At 45.1% G+C, this 19,911-nt stretch overlaps 1 protein-coding gene across 2 annotated transcripts in view; it reads left to right on the plus strand.

Moving 5' to 3' along the window:
- GANAB (glucosidase II alpha subunit) overlaps positions 1–19,911 on the plus strand; it is a 919,668-nt gene that overhangs the window by 662,625 nt on the left and 237,132 nt on the right. For both annotated transcript variants that reach the window (XM_069645184.1, XM_069645185.1), the window contains 3 exons: positions 14,291–14,534; positions 15,301–15,365; positions 16,019–16,095. In XM_069645184.1, the coding sequence (XP_069501285.1) occupies positions 14,291–14,534; positions 15,301–15,365; positions 16,019–16,095 (386 nt within the window). The remainder of the gene's footprint in view (positions 1–14,290; positions 14,535–15,300; positions 15,366–16,018; positions 16,096–19,911) is intronic.

The following is a 19,911-nucleotide window of genomic DNA, read 5'->3' on the forward strand; positions in this document are numbered from 1 at the left end:
CTACCTGTTAAATCTGTCAGTGCAAATCCGGACGGACAGCACTACAGCCATGTTCTACCTGAACAAGCAAGGAGGGACTCGGCCGCCAAATCTGTCCAAGCTTGCCCAGAAAATCTGGATATGGGCACTCAGACGGAACATCTTCCTGTCATCGCAACATGTTCCAGGGGGATCTCAATTCCCTAGTGGATGCTCTGAGCAGAGACCCCCCTCCCAGAGGAACACGAATGGTGTCTACACAGAGAAGTCATAGAAGATATCTTCTCTCAGTGGGGTTTCCCCACTATAGACTAATTCGCCACAAGCGAAAACAGACAATGCCCAGGATTTGCATCCAGGTTCCCCCAACCAGACTCCCAGGGGAACGCCCTGTGGATGAACTGGTCAGGGATGTTTGCGTACGCTTTTCCACCAACTCCTCTAATCGGGAAGTGGGCAAGACAACCGTGGTTCCCACACTTACGCAGATTGGCAGTGTGCGAACCCATCAAACTTCCGGGCTGGTACAACCTACTGTCCCAGCACCAAGGTCAAACAGTGCATCCTCAACCCAACTCAATGAACCTGGCAGCATGGCTCCTGAGGTCATAGAGTTCGGACATCTCAATTTACCACAGAGGTGTATGGACATTCTAAAGGAATCTAGGAAACCTAACACGAGGCACTGCTAATTTGACAAATGGAAGAGATTCGTTATCTGGTGCCAGAATGAACAAATCAACCCAGTTGATGGCACTCCTTCCACTATTGTTACATACATGCTCCACCTGCTGGATGCAGGACTGGTTTTTGACTCACAGAAGGTACACCTGGCAGCCCTGTCAGCATACACCACTTCCCATAACATGGTGTCGTGGTGGGAAAGTACCAGTAGTTAAGGCCTTCATGGAAGGAGTAAAGAGACTTCACCCTCCTATTTCAAACCCACCACCAGGATGGGACGTTAACGTGGTGCTATCTAAACTCATGGGGCCCCCCATTCGAGCCCATGCACAAAAGCAGTCTCAAACACCTGACTTACAAAACGGCCTTCTTAGTAGCAATTACATCTATAAGAAGAGTCAGTGAAATTCAGGCTCTGTCAGTGCAAGATCCCTTCTTTACTGTCCATAAAGATAAACTGGTTTTACGCACACACCCTAGGTTCTCACCTAAGTTTATTTCAAAATTCCACGTGAACCAGTCCATCGAGCTTCCGGCTTTCTTCCAAGACCCACAAAGATCGGCTGAGGTGAAACTACACACACTAGATGTGCGTAGGGCGTTCCTCTACTATGTAAACAAGGCCAGACCGCTAAGGAAAACAGATCAGCTGTTTGTCTCCGTAGCTACAGGCAGAGAGGGGGATCGCGTCTCTAAAGGTGCCATCTCTAAGTGGATTATTAACTGTATCCAGCTGTGTTACTCACTTTCTGAAAAAACGCTGCCTTTCACGCCTAGGGCCCACTCTACAAGAGGCATTGGGGCCACTCTGGCTTTCATTGCAAATGTATCCCTTGACACCATTTGCAAAGCAGCTACTTGGAGCTCTATTCACACTTTTACTCAGCACTACTTCATTGACACACATTCCAAGACAAACAAGTGGGACAAGCGGTTCTAAGACATTTATTTGCTCATGACCCTTCTCACATACCACTTCCTTCTTCAGGTACTGCTCGCTAATCTATGCACAGCATGTGATCTAAGCAGATTCTACAAGCCTCAGAAGGGAGTCATTACTCACCGTCATCGTATTTCTGATGCTTGTATCTGCTGAGATTCACATGCGACCCATCCTTCCTCCCCTCTGAGAGAAGGCGCATGGATGCTTGTAGTCTTACCTTTCTATCTATCTGCTTGGATTATCTATACTCGCGCTACTCCTCATGCTACCTCATGTCAGAAAAAATACAATCTGAGGGTCCTAGACGCGTGAGAGGTCATGGGTACAGTGGACGTCACACTAGGGATAGTATTACTGGCACGCCCTGTGTTGACGCCCTTTTTCGAGTTTCGAAAAACAAACTGTAATACTCCGTAGCTTCCACTAGATGTCGGCCTATGCACAGCATGTGAATCTAAGCAGATACAAGCATCAGAAATACTATTACGGTGACTAATGTATCCCATATATTTCGAATGGATTGTGTCCTCCCACGTATTCCTCATCTTATGATAAGTCGTTATCTCCAGCTTCGCTGCGTCGGGGGAAAAAGAAAATCTCGGCAGAGGGCGCTGTGCTCAAGGTCGTGGCGTTGATTGTCCTTCGACGGACTCCGTACTCTATCGATGTCACTGATGGTATAAATAGCTCGAGCCGCGCCCGTTGCTTCAGTTCCGTTTTTCCGATCGCTTCGCTATCGAGAACGGCGCGCTTGAGATTTTCTGTGAAGAAAATGCCGTCTTCTTTGACTCCTTCGACACCCAAGACTGGGTTCAAGAAGTGCGTAGATTATGGATCGAAAATGTCGATCACAGATCCCCACCGAGTTTGTCTCTGGTGTCTCGGTTCAAGTCACCGAACCGACGACTGGTTCCTGCTAGTCCATGACCGAGAAGGCCCTTCGTGAGAGGAGAGGTAAACTGTCGGTGGGGAGGGAAGCCTCTAAGAAGGCTACGTCCAAAAAACAGTGACTGATTTGAAGGAATCGGACCGCCGTAGGCATTCCAAGAGATCTCGATCTAGGAGTAGATCGAGACACTCTTCTTCCTCGTCCCAAAAGATGAAGAGGAGACATAGATCTCCCTCCTCATCTTCTGAGTCGACTGAAGAAATTCGATGTCCGACAAAATAAGATTCCCCCAGAAAATGTGAGGAATTTCGTTAAAAGATGGAGGTATTCGAGAATGCGGCCCGACCCCCTCGAATGAACCTCGGAAGAGCCATACCCCTAAAGTCGCTCCATTGGACGACAAAGGGAAGTGTAAAACTACTATGGTGAAAGCCAGTAGTGTCGAGGGTACTCAAAAAACTCGAGTCGATGACAAGTCGTCGAGGACTCTTCGAGAGTCGAGCACCTCTCCGGTGCCACATAAAAATAAGTCGTCGAAGGCTTTGACGACTTCGACGCCATCAGCGTCGATCGTTTCGGCATCGAAGCCAAAAGCATCCTCGACGCCTGTATCGAAGTCATCGAAGATTCCTTCGATAACTTCGAAGGATTTTTCCATTCCTTCGACGCATATTGTAGAGGAAGATGGGGAAATTTACTCCATTGCCCAGGTCAGACTTTTTTAAGTCCATGTCCTCAATTTATGAGGAATCTGGCTCGGAGGAAGATGAAGTTACTCCTTTCGGAGATTCATATGGCACAAAACAAGTTCCTGAGGAATTCATTGATCAAGAGTCTAAAATGAGACACCCGAGTGATACTCTACATTCTGCTAGTGGAATCGACACCTCCCCAGAATTAGTTTGCTAGACCTGATCCTGCAGAATTTGCAGACTCGGGGTACAGGAGTCTTATGATCAGAGTGATTGGGTAGATGGGCTGGGGTAACACTTCACCCGTTTTCGAACAGGACGACATGACAGATATAATTGTCAGAGGTCCTCAAAAAGATCCAGTTCTCCGTTCCCACAGGGCTCTTCAGAGGACGGTGGAGAAAAACTGGGAAAATCCTGAGAGCATTGCTGCTGCAAATAGTAATTTCCCCAAGAAATACAGACCAGCTGGTACGGATCCAGAATATTTAAACGGGCATCCGACTCCAGAGTGTCTAGTTATTCAGGCAGCATCCACATCAAAACAAACTGCATATCCCTCTATCCCTCTGGATAGAGAGCCTAAAAAAGTTGATGCTTGGGCCCGTAAAGTTTTCACTTCAGGCAGCATGGCCCTTAAATCGACAAATGTCACCTGTACCCTGGCCAGGTTTACACATACCCTGTGGGACTGTATTTCGGCAGCGGCTGATCATATTTCGGAAGGCGAGGAAAGGGAAGGCTTCTTGAATATAGTCAAAGACGGGAAGGAGGCAATGGGGGAATGTCTTCAGTCTGGACTGGATACTGCTGATAGTATCAGCAGATCCATGGCTGCAAGCATTGTGCTGCGCAGATTTGCGTGGTTGAGGAAGTCAGCTTTTGCACCAGACTTGCAAGCCAGACTCCTCAACATGCCCTTTGATGGCTCGAGGCTGTTTGGCAGTAAGGCTGATGAAAGCCTAGAAAAACTTCAGACCTCGAAAGCGGCAGCTAAATCGCTTAGTGCCACCATGCGCCAGCCTCAAAAACCCTATTCCGGCTCATCTTCCTGGAGGGGTTGTTCTTTTCGTTACTACTCCTCATTTGGTAGAGGAAGAGCACAGGCTTCTCAAAGAGGCAAAAGAAATTTCCCTCGTGGTGCACGAGGAAGAGGTGCAAAATCAGCCTCAGGAGCGGCATCTTTACCCTTAGCCACTCCTGCAGCAGCCTCCAAATCCCTCTGAGACCTTGTTGCACTAAATGCCAGTGGGAGGCAGGCTATCGCAGCATCTGAAGGAATGGCGGAGCGTTACCTCAGATGCTTGGGCACTGGAAACAGTAGCTCAAGGTTACTGTCTCCCCTTCCAAAAAAGGCCTCAGAATCATGCACCGGCAGCCAACTGCATAATAATTCCAGACCTGCTCCTGTTGCAGGAAATTTTAACCCTGCTAGAGAAAGGTGCCATGGAACAGGTACCTCTAGCGCAGAGGAGCAGGGGTTGGTACTCCCCATATGTTCTCCTCCCAAAAAAGGACAGAGGATTGAGACCCATCTTGGATTTAAGAAATTTGAACAAGTTCCTCAGGAAGGACCAGTTCGAGATGGTGACCCTTTCTCAGATCCTTCAGGCTCTCCAACTCCAAGACTGGTTGGTATCATTAGACCTTCAGGATGCTTCAGGATGCTTACTTTCATGTGCCAATCCATCCAAAACTCAGAGTACCTGAGGTTCGCGATTGGCAACTCTCATTATCAGTTTCGAGTTCTGCCATTCGGGTTGGCGGTTGTGGCAGCGAGTCTCGGGAGAGGGGGTAGTCACATCTATCTATACCTGGACGCTTGCTTGATCAGAGCAAGTTTTCCGAAACAAGCTCAGGAACATCTTTCGATCACCTGCCACTTCATCCACAAATTGGGCTTCTCCCTCAATTTCAAGAAGTCCCATATGATACCATCCCAAAAGCTCCATTTTATCAGAGCAGTCTTGGATACTTCCTCAGGAAAAGCCTCGCCCCCCGAGGTGGGAGCTCTCCACATTCTGCAGCTGGTAACAAAGTTCCAGAATGCCCAACGTCTACCGGTCCTTGGTTTTTATTTTTTTTTTTTTTTTTTTTTTTCTTTCTCAGGTTGCTCGGCTCATGGCATCCTGCATTTTCCTAGTACCAGAGGCCAGGTTGAGAATGAGATCCCTTCAATGGGCACTCAGAACTCATTGGTCCCAGTTCTCAGGGAATATCTCAGATCTTCTGCAAGTCCCGAGTGCAGTTGCTCAGGACCTTCTATGGTGGGCTTGCAACAACAACATTCTCAAGGGAGAATCTTTTTGGCAACCATGGCCAGAGATAACAGTAGTGACAGATGCCTCACTCACGGGGTGGGGAGCACACACCAACGATCTGACAATCAGCGGTCGTTGGTCTCCATCGCAGTCCAACTACACATCAACCTTTTGGAGCTGAGGGCAATCAGACTAGCGCTGAAGGCCTTTCTGCCCTCTGTACAGGGAAAGAATGTCCTGATCACACGGACAACACAGTGGCCATGTTCTACCTCAACAAGAGAGGAGCTGTAGGGTCACTACCACTGTGCAGAGAGACAATGCAGCTCTGGTTCTGGGCAATACGAGCGGGAATCTCTCTATCAGCAGTTCACCTAGCCGGAGAGCAGAACACGGTGGCAGATGCTCTGAGCAGGCAGAGCGCAGTCTCTCACGAGTGGGAGCTAGCTCAGGAAGTTCTTGAAGAGATCTTCGCCCTTTGGGGAACCCCTCAAGTGGATCTGTTTGCCACCGTAATCAATCGCAAGTGCGAGCAGTATTGCTCAAGGGAATTTCCTCAAAGAGGAGCTCTGGGAGACGCATTCGTAGTGGAGTGGATGTGATGTCATCTTTCATGTCCTGGGTGTTAGTCTTAGCAGTGCACAATGGTGGCGTGAGTTATGGTTGCTTAGCTTACCATAACTGGTGAATTTCAAGGGTTTTTCGGTTTTACTTGGAACCATAACGTCCCGTTAAAGTTTTTTTTTGTGAATTTCATAGGATTTTAGGTTTTTAGTAGTGCAACTTAACCATAACGGCCCTTTAACAATTTTTTTACTGAATTTCATAGGTTGCTAGTAGTCGCACGTAACCATAATGTAAACGAACATCTGACTTCATTGTACACCTTCTATATGCTGGCGCACAGCATGGTGACATGTCTGAAAACCCGTACACACTTCACAATAAGATCTGTGTCTCGTGGACACTGGGTGGAAGTACATTTTGTACTGCTGTAGGAACTTGCAACTTCAACATTTCCCTTGCACAACTCCAACACCTATTCGTACTCAGCCATTAACAATAGAGTACACAGTACATACTTTTAGCAAAACCTCTATTTATCTTAAAACGACATTAGCTAAGGCCATCCCTCCTATCCAAGAAACAGCACCACTGCTGTAATGAAGGCGCATGAGAAACACTGCCCCTAGCTTACAAATAACACTCGCACAACATTTTCCCTCGTCCACCTATCCCTCCATATTATTGTTTGGTGCCTCTTTCCTCAGTTCTGTCCGCAACTTTCGTTCTTAGCTGTCCTCCCAAAAAAAGCCATCCATAAACAAAATAAATGTTCCTTTATGATCCACCTTTCACAGTTAAAAAATGGAACTAAAAAAAAAACAAACTCCATCTACTTTATATTTCGTAGTAAAGTACGTAGAAGCAATACGATTTTCCAACGTTTCCATTTGTGTTATGCTAATGGGAATATTATAGAGTTCATCCTCTGTTCCAGGGACTGGAACGGTGGATAAAGGTCCAGCAGGCCAAGTTATCAGCCCAATCGAAGCGAGAGTGCATAACGAGGTCTCTGGATCATTACCCCCCATTCCACCTCTAAAATGGGGGATGAATGCCATTAACAATCTAGATTTCCAAAGTAGTAACCCGTGCCTCTGGCGTCCCGGTTTAGGAAAGAAAATACTTTTCCAAGATGGCCACCATAGAAAGGGAAGGCGGGTGTTCCATACAGGGCCCTTCTTCGCTTTCCATTGCAGCCTGCAAAAAGGAAACCCTGTGACCATATTACCATGAGCACATTTTTCTTCCCTTTCAAATGTATCCTAATGTGGAACAACTTTACCACAAAGCCAGTCCCAGGTAGACATGGCCGCTTTAATCAGTTTTGTCCCTTCTGGTAATGACCAGTTGCCACATTGTCCGGATCATGACCTTATACCATGACCCCGACATTCTGCCCATGGCTACAGCCTACCCCTCAGTGACTGAAGCTGTACCGCTATGACACTTGTCAAATACGAAAAAACTGCCACATCTCCAACACCATGCTTTTCGGTCGTTGCCAATCAACCTTTACGCAAATTTACTGTAAATCCACCCAGGTTTTTTTTTTTCCAAAACCGTCAAAAGAATACACAAATGATTCGTCATACTAGGTGTGCACAAAATCCCAACAAACTTTGTAAACTCATTCGCAATCACGTCAGACGTATTCCAACCATAAGCATTAACCTTCACCTGCCCACACATTTCATAAATTTCACAAGTGCAGCGGTCAGAAAATATTATTATCCCGAGGGTTCGACCATGTAGTTTTTTACAAACGTTGATCTATCGCAAACATTTTCAGTGCACCTTACCTCATATTTCCTCTTTTAGAAACATACGAAATCTGACAGCAGAGCGCGTCCATCTTGTGCTAATCTTGTCCATTGCTGCATCTGGCGAAGATAAATTGCCCTGACGTCACTAAATCATATGGCCTGCCCCTGACCCTCACATAACCAACCCTAGTGATATTCAACACCTTTCTCGATTACTTTCTCCAGCGTAGCCAAATGCACCCATAAGCACCTACGTGCCGTGACGCTGAACCTGAAAATGAACACACATTGACCTACAACATAGCACATCACAATTTGAAATAATAAACGGTTTTTAAAAGGAAACAGTAACACTTTACAATTTGTATAGTACTTTTATTTCACAAAAAAGTGTCTGAGGACATCGGACTGTTCCCATATGCAAGCAAATTGCAAAATTGTTTCTGCGCTCGTGATGGAAAATGTTAATCGTGAGGCACACGTTGTTCTTTTCCATACACAAAGTATTCGTTTTCGATAAATGAACCGCTTCGGTCGCACAGTGAATTCCAGGGCGTCGGCATGCACTTGGGCCTAGACCACCATAAAAGATGTTATGTTACTCCTAAGCACCAGTGCAGCATAGGGACGCATGGGCCCTGCGCGATCGTCCCACAAAATAGTCATGGTGATCCAGCCGTTTACGAGTATGTGCACCTGCCGGACAAAAAAAATCCATCACTTGGCATCTGGAATCCATGGCAATCGCAGTAAGGCAGCATGTAACTGTTTGGAAAACATAACAGAAAATACGTATCAATAACCAACCTTTATTACCATACCTCTATTGATTTCTTAATTCGGCATACAGTTTAAACTAACGATTACTACACACAGCAAACAATTTCAAAAACGACAACGTTGAAACTGATACACAAATCGATGTGGACATACATGACATTTTAAAGAAATATTAGCGTTGAACATGGGTGAATCTAGTGATAGTCTACAAACGCCGAGAATCTGCACTCTCCATAACTACAAAAAAATGACAACTACACAGAAAGGTACATTGTTACATTGCCATTGCCATTACATTCAGTTACATTGCCAAAATTAATGTTCAGGTAATAATAAAAAATTGAATCTCGTTCCGGTGTAGAGTCGTCAAAAGCAAACTTACACGATATTGACCGTCTCCATTCTCTTCGTGATACTCGGACAGCAATGTGCTTGCACCAAAGAATCTTCATGAACTGATATTACATGTGCCTTACAAACGTTTGGAATGCATAACCTTAGCAAATGTTCCTTTTTGTAAACTTTCACTCCCTGCATTCTTACAGAATTTTGCCTTTCGCTAAAGGTAAAAAAAAATCAATTGACCCTTATGGGTTCAGTCGGATGCGTGGGCCTCCTGAGCACGCAACCAAAAAAGCAAAGCTAGTGACGTTCACTCAGAATCCAAATACATTCTCACTTTGCAACAACATGTCTCAACGCATTCATGAGAACTGGTACTCCCATACTTGCAGACCCGCTGTTTTCATCAAACATTGCAGATTTCAAACTCTAGGGCGCCATTCTGACTGCAATATTATTTTAAATACATTGTACACAGACACAGTAATTCTTCGCCTGTACTTTAAGGACATTATATTGAGCAACAACTTCAAATGTACCATATGACTTTCGTGACAAAAAACACCACTTTTTTACTTCCTGCTGCCACATGCCATCCCAGCCTCATCAACCCTCACCTTCTGAGACAGTATTTGATAAGTTTAACAAGTGCAATGTTGTGTTTTATATGTTTTAGCGGCGATGTCCGCGTACACCAAAACATTAATTAAAGATGGCGGGCGCACCAAAACGGTATAGCGTCATTTCATTGCCGCACTTTTCATCGCTGGGTTTTTTGCCGTGATTTTTTTTGTTCGAAAAAAAAAAATCGACATTTTGGGGGGTACATTTTTTTTAAAATGGGTTTGGGTGTTCGAGATGTAAAAAAAAGAAGGGGTTTAGGGGGGTTAGTTTTCACGTAGAAACACCAAAACAATCTGACGCATTTCACGCTCTCCAACATCCAAGAGCACAGAAACTGGTCGGAGGAGAACAGTGGCTGAGAAGGTTGTGCAGGGAACTGGAGTGCACCACCCCTCACCTTGTTTTGCTATATATATATATATATATATATATATATATATATATATATATATATATTTTTTTTTTTTACAAAGGAAAAGCCTTTAAAAAACAAAAAGGGCAAGTCCGGCAGGCTGCACTCCTGAAAGCATCTGGGAAATGTCAATCAAGACTCAGCAGAGAAAAGGCACGACAGCATAGCCAGGCATCACAGAAGTTTCTTTATTATTTAAAGTGCATCAGGAAGGAAAAAACCTGGACGACAGACGCGTTTTGCGGTACTCTAACCGCTTGTTCACGTAGATAGGAATAGTGTGTGTGTGTGTGTGTGTATATATATATCTATTCAGTAAAAAAAACTTTGTTAAAGGGACGTTATGGTTAAGTTGCACTACTAAAAACCTATGAAATTCAGTAAAAAAAACATTGTTATGGGCACATTATGGTTCAAGGTAAAATCGAAAAAAAAAACTGAAATTCACCAGTTATGGTTGGCTAAGCAACCATACCTGCCCGCACCACTGTGCACTCCAACCACTAACACCCAGGACATGAAAGATGGCATCACAAAGGTCATTGACGACATCACTGATGATATCACATGTGCAGAAGAAGCAGCTACTGTAAGTCACCAGTGAGTCGCATGCTACATACCAAAAAGGTAAATACCCCTTTAGTTAACACAGTACCTTAGGTTGGAAGAAGGGATTTCAGCTGGCTTCTGTTCCAGTTGCAGTCCTGCAGATCCTGTGTTCCTGGGCCTCAGTAGAGGGAGGACGTCTGGGGACTCCTGCACTGCGGTTTGAAGGTCGGCGGCAGCAAAGGGCTCTTTTCAATTCAGCTGCACTTCGCAGTTTCAGCTACCGGTCAATAGCACCACCGCGGATCTCGGACACTTGATGAGCTCTCCTCGCTTCTGGAGTGCAGCACTCTGATGAGGTGCCTCAGGCTTGGGTCGTCCTGCTTCGAGAGGGTCCTTAGGATATTTTTGGAGCTCTGGTCCGCTTAAAGACGATGCACTCGATTCTGGTGTTTCTTACCCCTGGCACTAGGTTCCAGCAGCAGCAAGGAAGTACAGCGAGCAGGGAGAAGGGTTCCAGGCAAGTTCGTCTTGGGGTTGATTGGTCCCACCAACCCAAGGGGAGAAGTCTTCCATTCCGGTCTTCTCTAGTCGATTGGAAAATTGGAGCTTCAGCACTGCAGCAGGGCTTCACTGGTCAAGCCAACGGTCCAGGGGGGACAGCAAGCTTCTCTTCCAGCTTCTTCTTCGGATTCTTCGTCCAGTGGTCGACTCTGCCTTCTGTCCAAATGACTTTGCCTATTATGCAGGTTTCGCCCATTCATTTGCAGCCTCGCTGTTACTCACACAGCAGGGTGGCTGTCCTGTAAGGACAGTCATCCAGCCAATCACCTTTGGGTGCATTCCTGTAACCAAGGAGACTAAGCATAGGGAGTTTCGGGAACCTCCCTCGCTTCCTGCCCTGCCAAGCTCAAGATTACCCTTCTTGAGAGAAGTCTGGCTGCTCAGTCAAGTTACCAACTTGTGTAGTACTGACCTATACCAATAGTTTGGTATCTATTGCCAAGACAAGACTGCTGTAGTCGCCCACAGGGTTACTACATACAATCTTGCCTAACAGGCACTGCTGGGTTAAATGTGGTTGACTAAAGTATTATAAGTGTTGATCATCAGAATTTCAAACTTGGGGGTACATACCCTAAAGAAAATTCCTCTGCATGGGGCACTGAAAACCGTGTCAAAGCAGTGGACATAGGCAAAAAAAGCCTGCGGTGAGGGTTGCACACCCTTTTACTAGCAGAAACGTTAGTTTAACATTCAAATGAAAGATGGGAATACATTTCTTGAGTTATTGTATTCTCAATAAACAAACGCCAGACCATTGTTGAAGCAAAGAACACTGTCACTTATCGCTGAGTGGGAGACACTTCCCATGAGGGCAGACAGGTGAAGCCGCTACCAGATAGTCCCACTGGGGGTGGTACTCAGCAGGATGATCTTGTGAGGAGAGATTCCCCTTCTAGGGACAAGGACGATCATCTAAGGGAAATGCAGTATTCCAACCTTATACCCACCTCGCATACATCACCATGTCTCACCTCCATGTTACTTAACCACCCCATGGATGGATGTGTGTGTGGCCATAGGGCTGACCTCTACTGAGACGAGGAAGGGGACAGATGCCCCAAGTAAGACCTATAGGACTCCAACTGAGACGAAGAAGAGGTGCAGAGCCATGAAGAATACCTGTGGGAATGGTAATCGCCATTCTAGCTTTCTGCAGAGGCGGGACCAGGAGATTAGGATAAACACTGAAAAAGGATTTACAGTATTGTCTCAGAAGCTGGAGGAACTGCTTTAGGGAGAGCCAGAGAAGGACTGCCCAGCTCGGGAGATTCGAAGGAGACGCAGAGAAAAAGCAATCCCTTCGGTCTTGAGGGAACCAAGAACCCGGTGTCCTGGGGCGTACCTTGAGTCGCACTGGGACCGGAAACTGGTACTGCGAGTGAGAAGTGCAGGACCAGAGCTGGCGGGCATAGAATCGCCCACAAAGCCCGGCAAACTACCTCATGCACCCAAGGAGGCAGGGTCTTGGACCCATATACATAAACATGGCATCCTCCTCCCTTGTGACAGTACTTGGCGAGCAAGGGAGCCATGTTGGTCGGAACGAAACGCAAGAGAAAGCAGGGTCTTGGACCCACACGCAAAAGTGAGGTATCTTCCTTGACGCAGTACTTGAAAGGTGAGGGAACCAAGTTGGTCAAACCAAGGAGCAAGAGAGACCAGGGTCGGGGACCACACAGAAATCTGAGGTTTTCCTCACGACAATGCTTGGCAGGGGAGTAAACCAAGTGGGCCGAGCCAAAGCGAGGGCGAAGAGGGCCTGAGATCCCTATAGCAGTGGTGACCTGTGCAAACCAAGCCTAAGAAAAGACGAGGCGAAGGGAATATTTCCCCCTGGCATTGTGAATTGCAAAGCCAGCCTGAGAAAAGGCCAAAGGAAGGGAGTCTTTCCCCTGGCACTGTAAAAGTACTGAGAGCAAGATACCTGGAGAAGGGAGGCATTCTCCAGGAAACCAATAGTGAAGCAAGAACTATGGGCAATGGGAATGGTTGATTTTTGAGCTGGAACTTTAATCTGAAACATTGTTTTTCTGCCTTGGAAAGGGATTGAGAACTATGGAAAGGAGTCATTCCCTCAGGTAAAGATCCCACCTAAGAATTGGCGCTGTGGGGTTTATAGTCCTTTGGTTGAAAACAAAAATGTCGAAAGTCATAATGTAGAAAAAAAAAGTCGCTTTTTTTTCAATGTTTGTTTTACGAAACGGGGGGTTCCTCCCCAACCCCCTTTTTTTAATTTTACCCATTATTTATACTTACCAAACCCAAAAAATACATATAAATAAAAAAATAGATTCGACTTTTTTTTTTAGACATTTTTTTCCACATTTTTGTCATTCGACTTTTTATTTTTGACGTTATGACTGTACACCGCGCTGTGGTCTGTTGTCCAGAACAGGGGAGCAATTCCTCTGGACCAAGAAGGTCCATTACTACATTAATTTAGTTATAAGTGTAAGGGACCGAAGTAGTGTTTTTGACACAGGATGGTGGACTCTGTGATTTAGACGAACATCCTGCCGGAACCCTTAGTATTTTTAGTTGAGGTAGGGAATTCACTTAGAGTTGGGGAAAGGTAGGTTTTTCCTTTTATTTATGGTATAATAAAGGTTTGTCTGCAACCATGCCACCTGTGTCTCCTCCTTCTGCACCACATCCTCAAAGTTGCACATGACTGCCAAGCCACATCTCTCACGAGGTTAGCCAGGAAACGCTTGCAGGAAACTTAGTTGCCCAGTTTTGGAACAGTGTTCAGTAACCCCTCCCAAACACTGGGAAGAAAGATTCAACTAGTATTCTAATAAAAGCACGAGTGAACCATGCCACTTGAGAAGCTTGGGCAGGTATGAAGCCTTCACTGATGGGCCAGAATTGACAACAGCTGCCATGTTTTTACGTTGATATCTTCCTAGTCTCTTCTGGTACATTTATGTTTTACTTTATTAGAAGCAATGTTTATTTTTGTCATCTTCCTATACACCATACCACAGCACCTATTGCTGAGAGACGGAGGCTCTTTTTACTGCTCAAAAAGTAATTGCACGTGGTGTGCTTTGCATCCTCTTCATGAACTAGAAAGCTGTTTGGTATGTCACAACCTTTCCTTTTGTCACATCCTCTGCTCAGCGTCCTTTTCTACCTGCTATGACATTGTCTTCTTTCCCAGCTCCTTAATTTGCTTCTTGATTGAATACCCTCACCCTTTAACTTATTGCCATCTCGCAACTCTTCTTGTCTTTTCCAGCGGACATTGGTGGATTCTTCAAAAACCCCAGCCCAGAACTACTTGTGAGATGGTATCAGATGGGTGCCTACCAGCCTTTCTTCCGGGCACATGCCCACCTGGACACCACCCGTCGTGAGCCCTGGCTGTTTGGTGAGGAAAACAAGCAGCTCATCCGCAGTGCGCTGCGTGAGCGCTATGCTCTCCTGCCCTACTGGTATACCCTGTTCTACCATGCCTACCGTACTGGGGAGCCTGTTATGAGGTAAGACGGAAAACTTTTAGGCATGCTCAAATATGGATGTTTAGACTGGTAAGAGCTTCTAGGTATCCAATGAGTAAAGTGGTTGTATAGAATAGAGATGGAGGAAGTGAAGAACAAGATCAGAAATGATGGCAGATGCCATTGGAATCTGTAATCTCCATGTACAAGCTTATCAAAGGTTCCTATCCGTGCAAGCAACTGGGACACACAGACCTTGACCAGCTAGCTTATTCAATTAACTAAACCACTCCCAAGGTGCCTTACTCGAGATGGAAACACAAGCTCTTTAAACACAGTATCCGGGGCAAATATTCAATAAGGTTGGCTGCTTGAACTCTTAGAATAAACCTTTTTCAAGTCCACTGCCAATGCACAAACCGTGCCTGTAGTCCTCATCCTCCCAAACATATATTTAAGAGCCAACGGAATACTTTTACATTAAAAAGGATTGGTAATCAAATTCTAATAAAGGGCAAGTTGTGCTAGGGTAGGATTCTGTGTGTTTGAACTAAGTGCAGAGATGTTTGCAGTACAGACTTATGGTCGATTTTCTGTGGGGGGTGGGGAGGGTTCAATGGACAGAGGGGTGGTCACTTAATAAATTGTGTGATTCAGAGCCGGGGATAGGATTGGGTGGTCACTGGATTGCCAAGCAAGCAAAGGTGACTGTTGCTGTGCATTCTCATTGTGTAAAATGGGACTACGGGAGGTGTAACTTTCCACCTGTCCTCCTCCTAAATAGTCTACTTCTCTGAAATTCTTTCAGACCGCTCTGGGTGGAATACCCTGGGGATGTCACTACATTCGCCATTGATGACCAGTTCCTGTTGGGTGAGTGTGCGAGACATGGATTTAACAATTGATGAAGGAATTGCATCCTTTACCAGAAGCAAGAGGTGGGGCTTTAGTTGGACCCAGGTCTTAATACAGGATGACGTCTAACTCCGGTCTTGCAATGAACTTCAGGCATGGGTCTTGCCAGGGCTGCGGTTGGTTCCATGCTTTGTGCCTTTTGGGCAGGTTGGGATGTTTAACCCATCCCCCATTACATATTGCTAATCTCGAAACTAGTTTCACTTTGGTTGGCCCATATCTTCCACTGGTTTTGATTTTGTTCAAATGATGGTTTCCTCCTACTCTTGCAATGTTCGGCTAGATTCTGGTATTGGCTACCCCTCCATGTCTCGCAATGGTTTGGCATGGGCTCAGGTGGCATTTGTCTTATGTTTTGTGGTGTTTTTAGTCCAGATGGTGGTTGATCCATGTTTTCCACTGGTACGGCCCTGGTGCAAATAGTGGTTGCCATATGTATTTCAGCAATTTAGCCTGGCCTGTGTGTTTCCATAGTTTGGCGTGGGCTCCAGTCGAGGTTTAGCCAATGTCGTCTTCTGGTTTAACACTGGTCATTGAAGTTTAAGTGGCTCTACTTGAGGCTGGCATGAGCTTGACCTGTCTCTGAAATAGTCTTGCACCTTTTCTTACAGGATCAGCAATACTTGCTCACCCAGTGAGTGAACAGGCAGCACGCGGCGTTCAAGTGTACCTGCCAGGAAAGGGAGTGGTGAGTTACTTCTGGAAGAAACCAAGCCCACCATATTGGGGACATCTTTGTGACTGTGTTTTGTGTTATGCCCTAATTTAAACATCAAAGACCATAAAACTTGTGAATCTGTGTTAGAGAGTTCAAGTGTACAGTTGGTTAACAAAACTTCATTTCTTACCTATATCTAAATAAGAGGACCAAGTGTCCATATTTCACAGCAATGTGTGAGGAGAAAGAATTAAATTCTACTCACTAGGACATAATACAATCATAAATATTTTTTATTCATATATCAACACTGTATACAAAAACCTATATAAAAATCAATTATATAGTTCTAAAAATTCAAAAGTTCATCAGAAGTACCTGTGACAGTGCAAATCTAGAGTCAGTTAGTGATAAAATAACCTATCTGATTAGGTACCACACAAATATCATATCTCAAAGCAAGAATACCTCAGACATACTTCATTCATACGCACTTAAACATTCTAACCTTCTCATTTTTAATACATTCAAATTTAAACAATTATATCAAAAATATAAAACAAGTGTCTAAAATACAATCACAAGTCAATATTATTCAGAATAGTGAAATAATTACATATCAACAACCTTCTGAGGTTTAAATCGCTACTACCGTTGTGATATGATCTGATTAACAATGATATACAAAATAGGATTGTTTTCCCCAACCCAACATGTTTCTTTCTGTACTCAGATTATGCAGAAATTCATCAGGGGTTAAGTATATCCTGTGTATTCAGAACTGAGATTTTTCAATGTAGACCGCCGAACAGCAGCAAGAACTCTCCTATAGAAAACAAACACAGAAACACGCTCAATCAGGCTCTAAATGCAATAATATACTGATTGATATAAGCTATCTTCGTACTATTAATGGACGAAGTGCACAACTAAAGAGGTAATTCTAACCTCTCTAATATCGTCTTCTGAACAGAAGAGGTCCCTATTACCAAATGGTAAAGTAACTAGGAGACCAACTCAATTGGTCTAATCCTAACATACTCCCACAATTGTGATCGCCGCTGGACTCACCCATACCACCAAGACTATATGGTTCTGTTAGACACACTGCCCTCCCATTTTATAATGCTTGCTCTTGCTTGATTTACCCTTCCAACATTTCTCTGATCTCCCAGGACCGTTTCTCGTCACAACTTCCTAGTATTTTAATCTTGTTCGCCTCCTCATCTTTGCACTCATGTTTTTTAAATGTTTCCCATTGTCAGGATGGAAATTATCTGTACAGTATAGACAGCACTTAAAGGAAAATGACCACATCACTTTGTGTAGCCTACGCATCTCGTTTTGGGCCTCTGTCATGTTAGCTAATGGTAGAGCAGAATTCCATTTTTGGGGGTTCTGCATCCTCTTTATGGGACTCCTTTTGCTTTCCACACTTTTATTTTGGGGGTGTCTAATTTATTGTGATGGTCACATGGACTTCTGCTTAAGTCCCTCTCTGCCACTTGCCTCCCTTTTATTTTACTCCTTAAGAGTATATGGTCCTGCGGTCACCCATAGGCTCCCAGAGCCAAGGCTCATTCTTAAGCTGCCCCTGGTGAACTATTGTCATTATTTCACCCTACATTGGTTTTAGGGGGTAGGATGGTGGCAGTTTATATTTAGTTTTGGCTTCTCCAGCGGTGCAAGCTGATTGCCTCATTAGTTGCCCAATGTACCTTCATGGTAGCCATTGCAGCACTCTTATTGGTTTTAAGTCCTACTCTCCAATTTATTTGGAGGGGGCTTCCTTTTATTCAGTAAATTTTCATTTTTATGCACAAATCTCATCTACGTGCGAGTCCCCAGCACTTTGTTCTGGACTACTGGATTGTTGGTCTGTTCCCCTGACCGAGTGGGAACCTTTTTCCACACTCACTCAATCACACAGCACTTTCTGTGGAGTGTGGCTGCGATTTGGGCTTGCCTTTTTATTTTCTGTTATGCGGTATATTTTGTATCCTTCCTATCGTTTATATTGTGAGATCAGCACACTCCACCTTATTTGGAGTGCTGAGCTGTTGCACTGTATCCCCTTTCTCACTGCTCCTGTAACTTTTTGGTTACAGTGACAAGCTAATCTGAATAACTGGTGGCAGTGGTTTTTAGCCTACCGACTTTAGTGCAATGTTTACTGCCAGGCTGTACTCAGCCGCTGTAGTGCACAGAAGGGTCACCATTGACCCAAAATGGTGACTGTGTTCTTTTTTTACCTATTCAAGATGGCTTGTCCCTTCTTGGTCGTCCTTCTGCCGTGCACGCTGAGAGGTTCTAGTTTTTCTTTTGTCTTTGGCCGGATCCCTTTGTGAAGCAGACCACTGCTCCAGTGTATCTGTGAGGACAGTTAATGCGGGAGGACTCTGCTGTTCTTTGTCTACTGATGTGCCTGCCTTGAACCAGTACCAACTGGGAGGCTGGCTTTCCTGAAAGCACAGCCACAGTTTGAATTGTGCATGAGTGCTGATTGGCTTGGTTCCTGAGGCTTAAGACAATCTGATGCCTGGAACAGAAGAATAGACAAGGAAGAAATGGAGAGATATCCGCAGCCACTTCCAGATGACCGGAGCGGCCTTCTGAGTAACCGCTGCTGCCTGACCCTTTCTTCCAAGTGTCAGGAGAGCCCCGAAAAGGACAAGTCTCTCCCCTAGACTGTTGGCTCTAATCGGTCTGAAGACGACCTGCATTTCAAGCCATCCCACGACCAGCTGTGACTTTATCGGGCTGCAAACCGCCAATACCCTGAGACCTGTGGCCACCGCGCCGTGCATTGACTTGCAAAACTCGATTCCTCCTGAAACTTTGGTGGACTCCTTCCGGACCTCAGGAGACAAGATTCCACTCCTTGAAGTCCCCTCACCAGAGTGCTGGCCCGAGAAAGTGAGACGAATCAACCGGGCGGTAAATGTTCTTCACTGGTGGCTTGGAAAAGGGCACCAACATCACAGAACCCTGAAGAATCCTTTGGCTGAAGCCTCTTTACTGGACTGCTGCTGCGAGATCCATTCCAGTCTCTGCCTGACCAAGAATCTGGTGACCGGGTCTGCTGCTGCTGCTGCATCGTGGGGGCAGCATGCTGCATGCGCCACTTCTTCACTCCTAAGGTTCTGTGAGACTCTTGGTAGAACTTAACTAGAGGAGTTTCCTGAACCTGTATTGCTGGAGTGCTGATTTGTGGAGTTGGGGTTTGCCCATGCACGTTTGGCAAGGCCGAACACCTGTTTTCCTGCGGGGAGCCTTTTCCGAAGTCCCTGACCCTTTTTTCAACTAAAAGTGTTACTTACTTGCTACTGAAGACTTTCTCTGGAACTCTTGGACTTGCTACATCATGTGCCTTACCTGTTTTGCCCTACAATCTGATTCTGAGACGCCAAACTAGATTGGGATGAACTTCTAAGGTTTTAGTCCTCTATGAAATAATTACAAGTATTTACCTGCTTTATGTTGATTTTGCTTCATCCATTTGTACCTGAAACAGATATTCTGAAACTTATTACAAATGTTTTACATAACTTTGAATTGCATACTGCCATTCTAAAAGGATTACAGAAGTGATTTATATACTGTAAGATTGCATTAGCTCTAAAGTCACTGATTGTGTTAATAGTACTTACCATTCTGACAAATTACTTAACTTAGTGTTTATATAACTTTTAGTATATGTGTTTTTCACCTATGTGTGTACTCTTACTTTGTACTGCCTACAGCCCTTTCTCCCTCCTATGATGAGCCTTGCTGCTCAACCATTGCTACCAGCCAGACTTATGGGGTTCAGGCATTTACTAAGAGTTGGAGCCCTGTGTCCCAAGT

Source organism: Ambystoma mexicanum, chromosome 2p, assembly GCF_040938575.1.
Source record: "Ambystoma mexicanum isolate Mex_15411 chromosome 2p, UKY_AmexF1_1, whole genome shotgun sequence".
Taxonomy (NCBI): Eukaryota; Metazoa; Chordata; class Amphibia; order Caudata; family Ambystomatidae; genus Ambystoma; species Ambystoma mexicanum.